Source organism: Phragmites australis, chromosome 11 (assembly GCF_958298935.1).
Source record: "Phragmites australis chromosome 11, lpPhrAust1.1, whole genome shotgun sequence".
Classification (NCBI taxonomy): Eukaryota; Viridiplantae; Streptophyta; class Magnoliopsida; order Poales; family Poaceae; genus Phragmites; species Phragmites australis.
In genome coordinates, this window is record NC_084931.1 from 21,212,381 (window position 1) to 21,228,920 (window position 16,540).

The 16,540-nt window shown below is 45.4% G+C and overlaps 1 protein-coding gene, 1 long non-coding RNA gene and 1 pseudogene across 2 annotated transcripts; all 3 read right to left on the minus strand.

The window, feature by feature from the left end:
* Positions 1 to 611: 611 nt before the first annotated feature.
* Positions 612 to 3,029, minus strand: LOC133884409 (ABC transporter G family member 23). The gene has a single exon (XM_062323806.1). The coding sequence runs from the start codon at positions 2,779 to 2,781 to the stop codon at positions 817 to 819; it is 1,965 nt and encodes a 654-aa protein (XP_062179790.1). The 5' UTR covers positions 2,782 to 3,029; the 3' UTR covers positions 612 to 816.
* A 1,062-nt stretch (positions 3,030 to 4,091) lies between these two features.
* Positions 4,092 to 5,907, minus strand: LOC133884411 (uncharacterized). The gene is made up of 2 exons (XR_009903105.1): positions 5,243 to 5,907; positions 4,092 to 4,676 (listed from the first exon to the last, which is right to left on the minus strand). It is a non-coding gene; the product is annotated as an uncharacterized LOC133884411 (long non-coding RNA).
* Positions 5,908 to 5,970: 63 nt separating this feature from the next.
* LOC133884410 (PH, RCC1 and FYVE domains-containing protein 1-like) lies at positions 5,971 to 13,444 on the minus strand (annotated as a pseudogene).
* Positions 13,445 to 16,540: the final 3,096 nt, after the last annotated feature.

Below are 16,540 nucleotides of genomic sequence, written 5' to 3' on the forward strand. Positions count from 1 at the left end.
TGTTATTATTTTTTTTTTATAATTATTGTATCGTTTATTTTTCTTTTTTATATATTTTAAAACCATCTAAGCATGTGTTAGCTTACGAAACAATGCATAATGATATCGGTTATTTAACTTCAGCTATGTGCAATTGTAATAGTTGATCATAAACTTCCATATTGTAGTTTGCTTAAATAATATAATAAGTGACTGAAAATTTATTCATCATAGTTTGAGTTTAAAATTTTGACTCATATTATAATGTTACTGATTTCATGTACATACTCTTGTTACAACATTATTTATTACACGAGTGTTACACATTCAAGCTTACTAGTTTGAGAGAGGCCATCATTTTAGTTTGTAGTTGATTTAGAGATGCACAGTCTGAGGCCATATTTATTTTTTATTCTGACTATATATTTTATCCCCAAAAACAAAAACAAAAACAAATGACCACATTCTAAAAATTGATTCTCACAATCCATAAACCAAGTTGTACTATAAAATCACACAATCTACAATCTGAATAGGAACAAGTTTCTCTGTAGAATTCAGATTGTGACAATCCAAAGCAAAAACAAATATAACCTTAGTAGATAAATAACATGACGAGATTAAGAGTCAAACTCGAACATATCATTACCGATGAAAAGAGGTTTGTTACAGAAGAAACATACATATTTCACATAGAGCGCAAATTATAGTTACATTCCTACATTAACACCACTAAAAAGCCCAAAATGAAATGAAAAAATACAACAGGTCATACATATCACATGAACCAATTTAATGAACCATCTCGTCCCCTCCAAATAGAAGACATGTTTGCTGTCAGAGGGTGGTCTTGGAGGCCCTCCTGACGAGCACAACCCAGCACATGACCCTGTACAGCAGGAAGAACCCCAGCATGACCCCGACGTTGACCCATTTCATCCCCTCGTTGATCCCTCTGTCCCTGAGCACGTCGCCGCCGGTCCTCAAGCACACGCCCATGGCGTTTCCTCCCATCCATGCCACGCATTTGTCCCTGGCGCTGCCCCCGTACTCATTGATGAGCAGCAAGTCCAGCGGGTACCTGTACATGGACACGTAGTACATGAACGCCCAGTACCTCGGGATGCTAGCCTTCGGGATGAAGTAGCCGGAGAAGAGGAAGAACACGCCCAGGAACACGCAGATGAGGGCGTTCCCAAGAACGAAGTCCGGTGACAACGCGCTGAGGAAGAGCACCAGGGAGCTGGCCATGAGCATGATGAGCCAGACGGCGAGAACGAAGAAGGCGAAGGCGACGAGTGGCGTCGCGCGGAGGCCGGCGAGCCAGTAGAGGGGCACCGAGAAGAGAACGGACACGGCGAGGAGGCACGGCGCGAAGACGAGCGCGTTGGCGACCACGTAGGAGGAGAGGCGGTACGCGCGGCGGGAGGCCTCCCGCATGAGCACGCGGCGCTCGTGGAGGAGGATGGGCAGGGCCTCCACGGTGGACGAGAGGAGGAAGCTGAGGGTGAAGGCGAAGAGGCCCAGTCGGAGCGCCACGCCGTCGGGGTTGTCCGGGCTGAGGCGGAAGTAGACGCTGCCCAGGCCGAGGCCACCCACCACGGCCTGCGCCGCGCGGGCTGCGAAGAGCTCGCGCGTGCGGTACATGGTGCGCCAGCAGCGCACGGTCAGCGCTGACACCTCCGTGAAGCGGCTGCAGTAACCGTGATCTGGGACGTCGAGGCCGCCGCGTCTGCCGTTGACAAGGCTTACCTCCTCCTCCTCGTCGTGATGATCATTGTGCGCGGCAAACCTGGCGTGGTCCTCCTTGAGCTCGCCGGTGACCTCCATGGCGAGCTCGAGAGGGTTGAGCTGCATAGGGATCTTGTGGCCCAGGCGCGCCACGGCGTCCTCGAGCGACTTGAGCGTGCCGAAGTGCGCGACGGCGCCGCGGGAGAGAAGCAGCAGCGAGGAGATGTAACCGAGCATGCGGTAGCTGGGCTGGTGAATGCTGAGCACCACCACCTGCCGCCGCGCGCTGGACACGTCGTGCAGCAGCTGCAGGACGTCCATGGCCGACCGGCTGTCCAGCCCCGACGTGGGCTCGTCCAGCAGCAGCACCGGTGGGTTGTGCACGATGTCCACCGCGATGGAGACCCGCTTCCTCTCGCCGCCGGACACCCCGCGGGCCGCCGACGCCCCGCACCCGTCGCCGCCGCCGACGTAGCTGTCCGCCACCTCGGACAGGCGCAGATCCCGCATGAGCGCCTCCACGCGCTCGCTGCGATCCTCGGCGTTCGCGGCGCCGCGGAGCCTGAACCGTGCGGCGAAGAGGATGGTCTCGCGGACGGTGAGCAGCGGGAGGAGGTTGTCGTCCTGCGTGACGAACCCGCACAGCCGGCGCAGCTGCGCACGGGAGGTGACGGTGCGGCCGTTGATGGACACCGTGCCCGGCTTGGCGATCTCGGAGCCCGTGCCGCGGCCGGAGAGGATGCGGAGGAGCGTCGACTTGCCCGCGCCGCTGGGTCCAACGACGGCAAGGATGTTGGAGCTGGAGGCCGTGAAGGACACGGATTTGAGTAGGCCCACGCTGGCATCGTCGGCGGGGGCCGGTGAAGCAGAGGACAAGAACGGTAGGAGGGCGGTGCACGTGGATGCGCGGCGAGGGGCGGGGCAGGAGAGGTTTCTGACGGCGAGGGTGTAGTGGGGAGGGGACGGGTGGTAGAAGGAGAGGGACGGCGAGGACGAGTCCGGCGGCGACGAGGAGGACGTCGACGTCGACATGAGCAGCGCCGGGTCCAGCTCCGACGACAGGTCCTCCATGGCTCTCCCTGCGCCTCTGAGCTGAGCAGAAGAGGAGGGCGCGAAGCAGCTCAACAAATACTAGCTCACCAACAGCCTTTCTTGAACGTGTTATGCACCCCATGCATGCATCCTCACGGCACACCACCACTAACTTGCCAATGGCGCACTGCAAGATCCGCTCTGCCCCATCACGCAACTCAGACAGAGTGAGGATCGGAGAACGCACTTCGTGTTGGGTGACCAAATGGTGAGCAGAAAACCCACTCGGTTAACCGCAAGTCAGCACTAAGCGAAGAGTGAGGGGAGGGGGAATGGTCTCGTTTGGGTGAGCGAGCGACCTAACGGGCATTTCCTGCGTCCTGGCGGTTGGACCTAAGTACCTAACTGGGGTTAGCTAGCCGATCTGACCCGCGGGCTCGCGTTTCGTGGCGTCTGGCCGGATCTGGTCTTGCCGTGCAGCTTAGCTACCCCCGTCGTGGTTACTTGGCAAGACGATCGGCCGGCGTGTGTACGTTGCATTCAGCAGCTGTGTTCTCATCGCTGGTGATTGTAAAAAATTGGAGAAGGCAGGAGAGCGAGCTGGAGTTGGGCACGGGCGGCGTGAGGTTGAAGTCCGTTGTGAGCCATCGCATGAAAAATAAAATAAAAATCAGACATCTAAAAAAAGTATTTCCTTATGTTTAGCATAAAATGCAAACAACGTTTGACTCAATTAAACGTCATCAACTTCTACTCTAAAAATTTAGAGCTAGGAATATCCTATTTTAAAAAAATTTAAAGCTAAAACTTTACCAAACAAATCTTCAGCAGAACAATTTTGCATCCAACTTGATCCGAGTCGTAGTCAGCAGGCGTAAGACTACCTCCAGCAGGATCGGCAAAGCCGATCTGTATCGATCTCCAGTGGCATTTGTTTCGCCTGCTACAGGAAAGCGGGAGAGGAGAGAGAGACCATATTTTTGTAGGAGAAGGTTGTATTACTATGTACAACAGATGACCGTGGATTCGAGGAGAGATTAAAAGTAATAGAATGCAGAAAATAGAATAGCCGCTGAAGATAAAAAAAAATAAAAGATGTTATAATAGTGTTAAAAGATACTATAATAGTATTATAGAAAATAAATTTTTAAAATATCTGTTAAAGATGATCTAAGAGACCAGAAGAAGCATCAGACGAACAGCCTCGCATCAGACGATCTCACTTATGTTGGCAGGCAGAATTTTAACAAACACTCCACACACTTCGATCAAGTGGAATAAAGCATAAAATTTTGCTGGACTACTTTGCATCACAATATACACTTTGCATCAAATCTCCTGCACAATGGTCACTTCGAATTTGGACCTATATTTGAAAACCAATCGAAAAGTAGGAAGAACATATTCTAAAAATAATGCGCTTCCTCGTGCATATACAAGACAGATCAGGCAGCTGCCACTAAGCATTTACAATACCTCTCCTTAAGCACTCTACTTTTCACACACGAGGAAGAGGTAGAGAGAAAAAATGCAAACCCCCAATCTATATATATTCTAAGTTCCAACTAGCCGCAATTACTATCGCTTATCTCTGGCTTTGCCACATCATCTAAAGAAACGTCAGCCGTTTGATTCGCTGTTCGTAGATAATGTCAACCATCAATGATCAGGGAGACCTGCTAGTTTCCCAAACAGCAGGCCCCTCCAATTTCGGGCATAATTAATATAATAATAGCCACGTCACCGACCAGCCATGCATGACCAGCGAGAGCGTTCTCATGACCGGGCAAGTCAATTCCTTTTGTCAATGAGGTGCATCGTTATCAATACTGCCATTTGATTTCTCGACCACACGAACATTATACTGTGCATATACCCTCGTCCGATTCTCTTGCCACCATTGTTCTGCTTGCTTCTCACTGAAACGCTTTCGGCTGCACGCAGGAAAAAAGAATGAGGGAAAAATTGTACCAGGGGAAAGAAAATGAAACTACATGAGCAGTTTGAAGAACATCAATCTCAACAAGAATTTCCCGCTTTTACATAGTAGAAGTTAGAACTATAGAAAGTTAAACATATCAGATGACAGTAGTTTTCTTTGAATTCTCAGTCTGCTTCATCTAGAAAGTGAATATTTCAGATTAAAGCCTATGGAAAATAAAAACTCGACTAGAGGGAGAGACGTCCACCCTAGCTTAAATACGTGGGAAGTGAGAATCGAACCTGGTTGGCTAGGTGACATTCACCCCCACTAGCTAATATATCCCAGGGAGATTAATGCCTATGGAAAATACAAACACGAATCCTTATCTTCAGAGTTAGTTAACAATGGATGTCTAACAAAGTTTCAGTTCTACATGGCTAAACCAGGTTAAACAGCATGTTCTTTCCAAATTATCAAACAAAATATTGTAGAGCAGATCAGGTTCTTTGAATTTGTTGCACTGCATTCTAAATCAAATACAGAAAATGCCATAAACTGAATGAAACGAATCCGTACTATGTCCAGAAATGGCCAGTATACAAGTTTTGTGCTGACTAATACTCCCTCCGTTCAATAATACTTGACGTTTTGAATATGACACGGTCTCCAACGAATAATTTTGACCACTATTTTCTACTTCAATAAATTTATAAAATTCAATAAATTTATGAGATAAAAAAGCATTTTTCAAAACAAATCTACACATATGATTTTTCAGATTTCTAAACAAAATATTTAAAAGTTCTTGTTAGTCAAACTTTCACATGTTTGACCGGCTTTTGTCCAAAACGTCAAGAATTTGCGAATTTATGAGATGCATTTTGAATGGTGGTTGAAGACAAATTAGGGATGGCAACGAGACCAATCCCCACCGGGGAATGCTTCCCCATCCTCGTCCTCATTTAGCTATCGGCGGGAAGATTTCTCCCATCCCCATCCCCGCGGGGAATTTTGCGGGGATCGGGTCCCCAATGAGGAGGTAAAATTGAATTATATTTGATTATTTCTATATATTAACAATGTGTATGTTGTATAAATAAGTAATTTATTGATGCATACGAGGGTAATTAATAAAAAATGATTAAATATCGTAGGTTAGACAAAAAAGAATAAGAGTAATTTATTATTTACTCTACGTAATGTAATGTTTGTACATTTATATACTAAAGAAAAACGTGTATATATATATATATGTGTGATATGGGGAATATAGCAGGGAGCGTATTCCTGACCCCATCCCCATATGAGTTCGCGGAGGACAAAATCTCCCCATCCCCATCCCCTAATAGGGGAATTCCCCGCGGAAAATCGGGGATCAGGTCCCCATTGACATCCCTAAGACAAATACCTAAACCGGACCCGCTTGAGATCTCGAGCACCTCCAAGTAGTGCAGTAAAGTGATGTAAATCCCTGGTTCATCTTGCTCAACCCATTCAAACTTATGGGATGTCAATGGGGAATTCCCTGTCGGGGAACGGCTCCTCATCCCCGTCCCCGAACGAAGGAAAAATCCATGTCCCCATCCCTGTTCCTGCTCGTAGTGACTATTTTCTACCCATCCCTATCCCTGCGCAGGGAATAGGGACCCGAGGGGGAACCCGTCCCCACTAAAAATTGAGCAAACGGCTAGTGGCGCCGTTGAGCTCGGTGTGGGCTAGCTGGTAGCGCGCTGAGTTAGTGAGTGGCGGACCGATGGACTCAAATATTTAGCTCACGAACAGATGGACTTGTAGGTTATTAACTTGGGGTAGTCCTATGGGCTGGGCTCTAAGTTGAGGGTGGACATGTTGGGGCAAGTCTGGGTTCTTTGTCACCATGTCCTAAACGACCCTTATCACCATCACCCCATGTAAATATCTTGCCAGACGAACAGTTACTGGAACTTAATTCCTAACCATAACTTCAATAGCAGCAGCAGTGTGCCAAACACCACAAGCTGTTTGCACAGTCTGTAGCCCTCTGAAAGATTTCACCTCCCTAGGAACTGAAAGACTTTGGCGACATCCATGTCCAAGAACTCCAAAGGAACCATCTCCATATGCAAATAGCTGCCCTGCAGAAGTTACTACAGCTGTATGCCAAGGTCCACATGAAATCGAAGAAACATGCATGCCCTAAACTGGAAGTACTATCTCCCCATATGTACATATCTCCAGAGAGTGTGACTGCACAAGTGTGGTACTCACCGAATGCTACCAGCTCAGCGTCCATATGAGTAAGAGCATTGATGAGCTTTGGCTGAGGCACATCACAATCTACACCATGGCCAAGGTGTCCACCTGATTCCTCACCCCAGGAGTATATCTCTCCTTGCTTCGTGACTAGTGCAGCATGCCTTACTCCACAAGAAATGTTTTGTACATCAAGTCTTACAGCAAATTCCAATGGCTTTGGTACATGACAGTCCATCTTTGCACAGGAAGAGTCTCCAACTCTCAAACTGCCACCACCAAGAATTCCTTCCCCAGTTCCCTCTCCCCATATGAAAACATTACCTGAGCATCACCATCATCATGACCGGAACCATGACTTAATGAACTAACAGCGCTTGATAAACTAACCAGGAAAGCGTCCATTGGATTGCCCCCTAGGTGACCATTTGTGTTATCCGAGTGCCCAGAAGACACAGAATGGACTGATCCAGCATTAGGAACCAATGGGAAGAAGGCCTTGGGTGCAGCTGCATATGATACAACATCAGATAAGGCCTTCTCCAGGATAACCTTTGCTGGACTCCCGTATGGGCTACGGAGTTGGTAATTCTCAGTACCATCCTGTTGTAAAGCAATTGTAAAGAATTTATTGTTTTGTACTAACTGAAGTAGACACCAGAACTGAGAACGCAAAAAAAAGGAAAATCAGGCAATATTTTTAAAAACAGAAACTGTTTCATATTTTACTGTTCTTTTAAGGTGTGAACCCATTAATACCATTGATACAAGACTATTTTGACCATATAGTACCAAAATAATGCCATACATATGGATATGATATGGATATTTCTTTTCTGATCTTAAATTAGTTGGATAAAACCAAAAATGAAAGGGAAATTTAGATCCAAACACGTGAAGCAGGAAGAGCGTGGGGTTGCTCTGTGAAGAGGTGTCCATTACAAGAAAGAGGGCAGCAGGGAGCCAGGTTGGGTGGAGGGTACCTTGTGGACACTGTCATTGCTGATGAAAGGAGAGCTTGTGAGGGGGGAACTCTTCCTTGTGTAAGTTCTTGGACCAGTTGTACCAGATGATAGCATATCACTTCTTGATTCTGTTCTCCATTTTCTTTGATGATTACGTGATATCAGTGTTTTTAGCCCAGTAAACTATACTTCAGCTTCATCTTTATCATTGCATATCTGACATTCATGACAAAATAAACAAAACTGTCTAGCTAGAGATATTATATGAAAAAGAAACGTAATATACAGTGGAGTTAACAGAAAAACAGAATAAACATCACACGTGAATATGACAAATCACTTACAATGTCCAATGATCTATCATGAGATATTAGAGAAAATGATTGGCATTCCTTCTCAGGCCGTGGATACCTTTGAAAAATTGCCTGGATTGAGAAAAAGAAAAGATGACCTTAATAGGACAGCTTTACAGCCCTTAAAAATAATGAAATGTCCCTGGTATATATTGCTCTCCTAGCAACAGAACGGGCATAATAATGCAACTAGTAAGATACCCTATTGCTGCAGGAATATGTGGCATGCATTGTCATACATTGAAGTTTGAATAAATGGGATGGTGTAGTAATGAACAGTAGGTTAGAATTGTGTTACGATTTTTGGCAATAGTATTTTCATGCACTTTGCATGATTACACATGGTCACTTTTCTATGGACAACAAAATTATATCAGTGGACATGTGGTCACCTAGGTTACACCGATACTTCTCTAAGGAAATATACCAGGATAGAAAATTAGCAATACATATCGAATACGGATATAGCATGATATGGACATATGGTATCCACAAGTATTCATGTTCATCAATACTGTGAAGTGCATTTAGCATTTATATACTATACTTGTTTATCTATTTTGAATACTACTCACGAATCGGCTTTTGAAGCATGCATTTAGTTTTCTCCCTGTGCTCAGCGGCTCAACTGAAGAATTTACACAATAATACCAGTCTTTTATTTCATTACAAAAAGGAGCCCCATTTTTTCACTGCATCTGCTATCTCTCCTTTCCTATGTGTAAGTGTGTTCGTCTCTTAACGCTAAGGTAGCAATACTACAAAAGGAAGCAACACCACTTGGGATGCGTTCGATTCAATGCAGCCACCTTAGCGTCAAATAGAGGAACACACTTGCGCACGGAAAAGGGTAGGGGAGAATGAGAGAGAGAATGCAGTGAAAAAAATTAAGTCTTTTTTTGTAAAGAAGTATACTGTATGTATTTATTTAAAAAAATCTACAGTTGAACCGAGCACAGGGAGAAAAACAAAATGCATGCTTCAAAGATAACTTCATGACTAATACACAATGTAGATAAACACATGTAGTACATTCGTATTAACTGCAATTCAAAATATCAATGCACATAAAAGCGCCCCAGAATGCCAGCGTGCTCCAATGGCATTTTGTTGCAAATATAGGAGGGATGGGAACCTGGGATAGGCTGGTTGTATCCAACTATGTACTGATTTGAATCAAAGTTATAATTGAGCCGAATGCATGGGGCTGGATTCACACATATCTACAACATAACACACAGCTTCAATCTGACATCAAGAGTAAATTGGAGTGATGTGGCGTCCTAAATATGAGATTACAAGTGTTTGTTGTAGTTAGTTGGTGCCATTTGTGCGCGCGTGCGTGTGAGAGAGAGGATAATAGTAGTTCCCAGCACTTTGTGTGTTTACACATGGTATATTAAATCGAAAAACAAAGTGCTATCCATGGACAGGTGGTCACCTAAGTTACACCGATCCCCCGTTAAGGAAAATATCAGTATCAGATTACATATCGGATATTGATGAAGCGTCATTACGGTAGCAGAAAGTATTCTTGTGAATCAATATTTTAATTTTGAAGTGCATTTAACACTATATTATTACTATATGTATTAATCCATTGAGTATATTCACTAATCGCCTTTCAAAGCATGCATTTGTGTTCACCCCCTGGTCCGCTCAACTAATGAATTTACAAAATACTTGTCTTTTACTCTGTTCCGGAAAAAAAGCTCAAATGTTTCATCGCATTTGCTCTTTATCTCTCCTTCCATTTCCCTGTATGTGCGCGGGTGTGTTCGTCTCTTAACGCTTAAGGTAGCTATACTACAAAAGGAAGCAACAACACTTGGGATGTGTTCAATTCAAAGCAGCCACCTTAAGCATCAAACAGAGTAACACACTTGCACACAGAAAAGGGTAGGGGGGAGAGAGAGAGAGTGCAGTGGAAAAACCAAGTCATTTTCTAGAATAAATTAAAATGCATGTAGTTTGTAAATTCTGCAATTGAACCGAGCCTAGGGAGAAAACAAAATACATGATTCAAATGTCAATTCATAAGTAGTTCTCAATATAGATAAACACAAAATCAAAAGTGCTACACAATGGCGACATGGTCCGGTGGCGATGGAAGGGTTATCGCATAGATAGGAGATACAGGAACCTAGGATGGGCTGGTTGTATCCAACTATGTACCAAAGCTTCAATTTGATGGCAAGAGAAATTTGAGGTGATGTGGCATGCTATAATATGATATTAAAAGCCTTGATTGTAGTTAGTGGGTGTCAATCGTGTATACGTATGTAGAGAGGATAAATAACAATAGTATGATGAGAAGAATTATCTCAAAATGGCAGTGAGTAATTCCTTTCCAAAGATGATCATATGTGGCAAGAGTTCAATACTCTAGCAACTAAACTTTTAGACTTTCGAGTGGATGATCGTAAGTTAGGCTAGTTTGTTGTAGCCGTGGTTCCTTTTACACAAGCGGTCAGTAGCCAGAGGTCGGGACATGGATGCTGTGGCTAGCGATGAAGAAGATTACTGGCGCGGGAATAGAGAACTAAAGGAACGGAGGGAAAGCAAATTGGCAAGTAGAAGTTTATTGCTTGCTCCCGGTCATACTGCTCCCGGTCAAGTTTATTGCTAGCCTACCCCAATTTGCTTGGAACTAAAAGGCTCTGTTGTTGTTGTTTTGTTTTGTTGTTGTTGTTGTTGTTCCCAGTCATACAGATCTAGAACATACATATAGAATGTGTTTACACCAGCCAATTCTACTCTGAGACAGACTCACAAGTCTACTAGGACTCTGTTTTCCTAACTTAACTAAAGTCTCCCTAATTACCTAACTGCAACGAGACTCTGCAAATTAATGGTCTCTCCGACTGAGTGAACTCCAAGACAACTCTAGTTGAACTCCAACTCCCTTTGATTGCCATCTCCTCTCATCCTCCAACCTGCGCTGTTGTGGTTTCTTCAGAACAGTGATGCTTCATGCTTTACTGTGATATTTAGATGGTTACCACAGAATGACCAATTTCAGTGACATTTTTGTCACTCTAGCTGTAAGAAAGATAATTTGAAGCAGCTATTTTATATTAAAAAAAAGGAATAAAAGTGCTTTCGAAAAGCCGCTGTGATACCAAAGCAAGCTTAAAGGAGTATGATGCACTTATTGCTTTGCAAGTTAGTCTGCCAGTTCTTGCTATATCTTAATAACACAAAATTCTACCAGCACTGGCTCCTAGAAAACTCGAACTATAAGAAATCGTGGTAAAGTTGTGGAATCAAGCACAATGGAAATAATCAACTTAAAAGCAGTAAGCACAAAAGGAAATTTCTTTTAGGCGAAGAATATCTACAACAAAAGCTGAAGAAAGTTCCATGAATGCATACGAATGATATAACACCAAGAACAAACAAGCAAAAGAAATTTTACAGTTGCTTTACTCGATCAATGATATGATAAAACCCATTTTATCATAGTGTCCATTAATAGTTATACAAGTTTTCTTCAAGAAAGTAGGATGCTAACTTACAGTTCATTGTCCAGGAGTTATTCTGGAGACATGGCTCAATCTTAACTGCTTCTTCTCTTTCCCTGAGAACCATATCAATATAGGTTCATCCTGAGAAAGAAAAAGAATAGCACCCAACATATTCATAAATAAGATGAGATGAACAGAAAGGACTTCACAAATATATGATAAAGAAAATGTGAATAAATATCACACTGGAAAAGCCTAAATAGACAAAATTTTGGCTTCCCTCTATGCCCATACTTCAGTAAGTATGCCTCTTTCTTGAGAGCAGTGATGGCCTACACAAGTCAGAAGCAGTGGTGAAAAGGTTTTATCAAGCATCAGTAACAGAGTGACTAGCACCACAATACTATCCTACTAAAACTCAGGGCAAAAGCCATAGCTTCAGATGTCAAATGAGAAAGAGTACATGTCATGGAACAATGATATTCTCAAATTATCCTGGCTTTGTAACTTAAATAAATATTGAAATGGGAAAAAGAACAACATATTCTGTATAGCACTACGAAAAGAATTAGTTAAGATGTATGAAACAGGATTGCCAATTTCACTGAAATTCATCCTATCGCAGCGTCCCAAAAAATTTAAGTCGGCTTACAGATTCGGAAAATTCTGAAGTATATAGTTGTAAATTTGGTATAAAATACTACAACAGTTGTGTATACCTAGCAATTGAGCCACTACCCCAGCGGAACTGAATCTAGCTCTTCTTTAGGAGATCCATGGTTAGATTATCAGTGTTGTCTCCATAGTTTTGCTTCTTATTACGACAGACATGCTCACATGCAGGTCCCACGGGAGAATTGATGAATGCAAAATAAAAATATATCATCCTCATGTGATTCAATCCTGCAACCATGAACACAAATGTCCACTTTTTCCACTAGGATGATGCCTTCTACAAATTTAAAAGAAGGGGGTTTTATTTGTTTGTTTGTTAAATTTCAGACAAGAATTCAAACACCCTTCAAACTTTTTGGAAGAAATTATGTCCAAAATACCAAAATTTCGCTTGTTTTGTAGTCCTCTGGAAGCATTTTCGAAACAGAGATGTTTTCTGTGGTTCTCAACAGTGCTTAAGCTATAACAGGACTTGGCACCATTCTTTCACCTTATTTACTTTAGAATGCCATCATTCACGCATACTATCTTCTCCAAACAACATCAATGCAACAGGTAAATATTTCCTAGCACGATATCACATATAGGTTTTCCACAAGTTAAACCATTACTCAACCTGACTGTGACGTGAACGCACGCAGAACAACCACCCACAAAATGGGAAAATATACAATCGATTGATACCCCTGTTGGCCCATCCTCTCAAAAGCAACTTACTCTACACAGCTGATTCATGACAACCCAAAAAAAAATAGTTGATTACTGCGCGGAACTCCAGAAAGACGGGCAGCCATTATGACGCACCCGATTCGATCAAGCGAACAAACGTTACCAAATTGATACCCCCAGAACAGCTGAAACCCCAACACTACTCGCAGCACACCCAGGTGAAGCCCCAAGCTACCCCCACCAAACCACGGGCCGTTTAAGCTCTGGGGAACAACCGCGGCCAAAGAGAGAGTGGAATTCAGCGCCACACAAACACTTATCACGAGAGCACCCACGGATTCCCCACGCCTCTAACCACGGAGAGTGGAGCAGAACACTGAACACGAGCACAGGCCAGCGGGCCGGGGATCTGGCGCGGCTCACCTGCTCGACGTCGCGCTCCACGGGTCCGGCCCGGGCGAGATCCGACGATGCGTCCGGCATCGCCGCGACGGCAGCCTCAGCCCCTCGTCCTCCTCCTCCTCCTCCTCCTCGCCCTCCACCGCCCCATGGCGCCAGCGGAAGCGGGGAACCGCCTCGCCTCGCCTTGCTGCAAGCCCCGTCCCCTTCGACCCCTCGCCGCTCAGACGCGCAGGGGAAGCCGACTCGGCGGCGGCCGGGGGCTAGGGTTTCGCAGCGGGAGCGCGGAGAGAGGTTTGGAGACGGCGAGGCGAGCGAGAGAGAGAGAGAGAGAGAGAGCAAACACACGAGGGGGAGGCGAGGCGCTGACGCGCTGTATTTCTCGTCGCCTTTTTGAGCTGTTTCTGGAGTTAGTTGTTGCCGTTTGGCTATGTGATGTCAGACCATCTTTAGCATCTATTTTAAATTTTTATTTTCAAAAATACTATTACAGTATTATCTATTATTATTACAGCATCATTTATTTTTTTCATCTCTAATAGTTACCATATTTCTTACTTTTTATTACTTTTTTTTCTCTCCGGTCCTACTATCATCCTCTGTAAACAGTAATGCTACAGTTCGAATACATATGCAGCCACTATAAACAGTACTGCTACAGTGCTGCTGCAGGGGTAGGAAAATTTTCACACCTGTATACACTGGTTTATTAATATTATTCATTTACATTGAGATTTGTATTGAAGAAATAGATAAAAAAACGTAAATATGTGAAAAGAATCAATAGATAGATGAGTATCTGACGAGATGAATAAACGGTTAAAATAAGCCGTGTATTTACAAATCCATACGATTTTGCACTTCCCTATAACCAAATTGGGATGGAATAGCTCATAACATAAGTGGTTAAGCACACAACCCCTGATAAAAAAAAGTTAGGATGGAATGAATGCTCGGCCGCGTGCGTAGAATGGGTGCGAAAATCCTATTATGCACGCGCACAATTTGATAAGTCACGGTTCGACCCGGCCCTGTCGTTTATCAGTTAGGTTAGGATTCGAGGTTGGGTTGGGCTCCATTGCCCGGCGGACCTAGAGGGGAGGTCCAGGGGCGGCGACCAATGAGGCAGAGGTGGCAGGCGGGGAGCGACTGAGGCCGGGCGACGAGGGCGTCACCGATCGTGCGGTGGAGGACTGTCAGTGGGCGGCGGCGGCGGCAGGGGTGAGGACTGGGCCGGGTTAGCGAAGGTTGGGAGGATAGGGGCGCGGTGAGACAGCGGGGTGCCGCAAGTTGTGGGTGGTGGGAGGCGGAGGCGGGGAGGTGGCGGAGGGGCGCCGTCGGGGGAGACAGAGTCAGAGGTGGAAGAGCAAGCCAACAGGGTTGGGTTGGGCTCCATTGCCCGACGGACCTAAAGGGAGGTTAAGGGTGGTAGACGGCGAGGCGAAGGTGGTAGGCAGGGGAGGGGTTGAGGCCAAACGACGAGGGTGCTGCCGGTGGGCGGTGTCGACAACGGGGGCGAGGATCAGGCGGGATTAGCAGAGGGTGGGGTGGCACGGCGCGACGGCGGGAGGGCAGGGACGCGGTGAGGTGGCAGGGCACTGCCGGCCGTAGTGGTGGGAGGTGGAGGCGGGGAAGGTGATGAAGGGGCGCCATCAGGGGACACGGAGACGAGGATGGAAGAGCAAATCAGCGGGGTGCTGCCGTTTAGCTGTCCAAAGTCGTCCGTGCATTGGGAAGTATTGCGCGTGAGTGGATTAGCACCACCCTTGGTTGATGCACCACCCTTGCTGGACGTGGTCACTGGTCAGTCGAGCTCCTGGTCCTGGTTCTTGCAGGCTGGCAAGTGGCAACGACCTTACAAGCAAAAGAGCACCTCCGCTTGTTGCTGCCAGTGTCTCATGTACAGGTGCGATTCCAATCGTGCAAAGAGATGTTTTCTCGGCGTCACGTATCCAGTCGTGCAAAGAGATGTTTCGAGTGCAAAGAGCCCAGCGTCATGTATCCAGTGCATTTCAGGCTTTGGTTGGAGTGCTGGAAATTTCCTCCATGCTATGAAAACTGTGACCCCGTTTGGAGTATAATGCTAGGGTTTTCCAAGAATCTTACTGGAGTCGAATTGTTTCTCGTGAGATTCCTGCAATTAAAATGTCGGTAAAATACCTACGTCCCAAACACGTCCTACGCTGGGGTTTCCCGTGAAATTGTTACGTTCCAAGCTTTTGGAGGCAGGGCAACAATGCTACTCTGTACCAACACCAGCGGCATCGTACAGCAGTCACAACTGATCGATAGATCCATCTGCACCCCATGATTTTTACTGTGAGCGCTGCCGGATACCATTTCGCATAGGTCAAGATGGTGCCCTGTGTATCTGCTTGGCCATGCATGTAGGTCAATGGGGTAAGTGCAGCTGCTCTGTCGACTGTCGTCCGTCCTATGGTGGCTTTGGCTGAGGCTGTCTGTCAGTACACGCGACAATCCGGCACGTCCAAGCTCTTTGGTCAGTCGGATGACGCGATGCGCAACCTTTGGAAAGCGAGAGGGCACGGGTGCCCGTGCGGTTGGGTTTGGTGGCCTGCTGGCTCTGCCTTGCACCGGCATACGCGGGCTGCTGCCGCCGCCGCCGCCGCCGCTGCTGGGTGAACATGAAGCAGCAAACCACGCGTCCGAATGTACTATCCGGCTTGTCTGTCGGCATGGCCGGCCCTTGGGGGGAGCGGGGTGGCCGCCCGGGCCTAAAACTCAAAGTACCCATATGTATATATATATTATTGTGTATGTGTTCTGTCCAGTTTAAAAGTAAATTGATATATATATATATTATTGTGTACATTGGTATATTTTTGCTATTTGTTTCATATAAAAAATATAACGCTATTACTTTGAATCATTATGCTATATAAATATTTTAAAATTTATATTTAATATGAGCCTATTTTTAATCTCATCCTGAGCCACCAAAATATCAGAACCGACCCTGTCTGTTGGCTCCTCGCATGCATGCACGAGCTGTTTGTTCCCCCTCCCCCCCCCACACATATGTATATATATATATATATATATATATATATATATATATATATATATATTGACTATCGAAATTAGTATATTGTG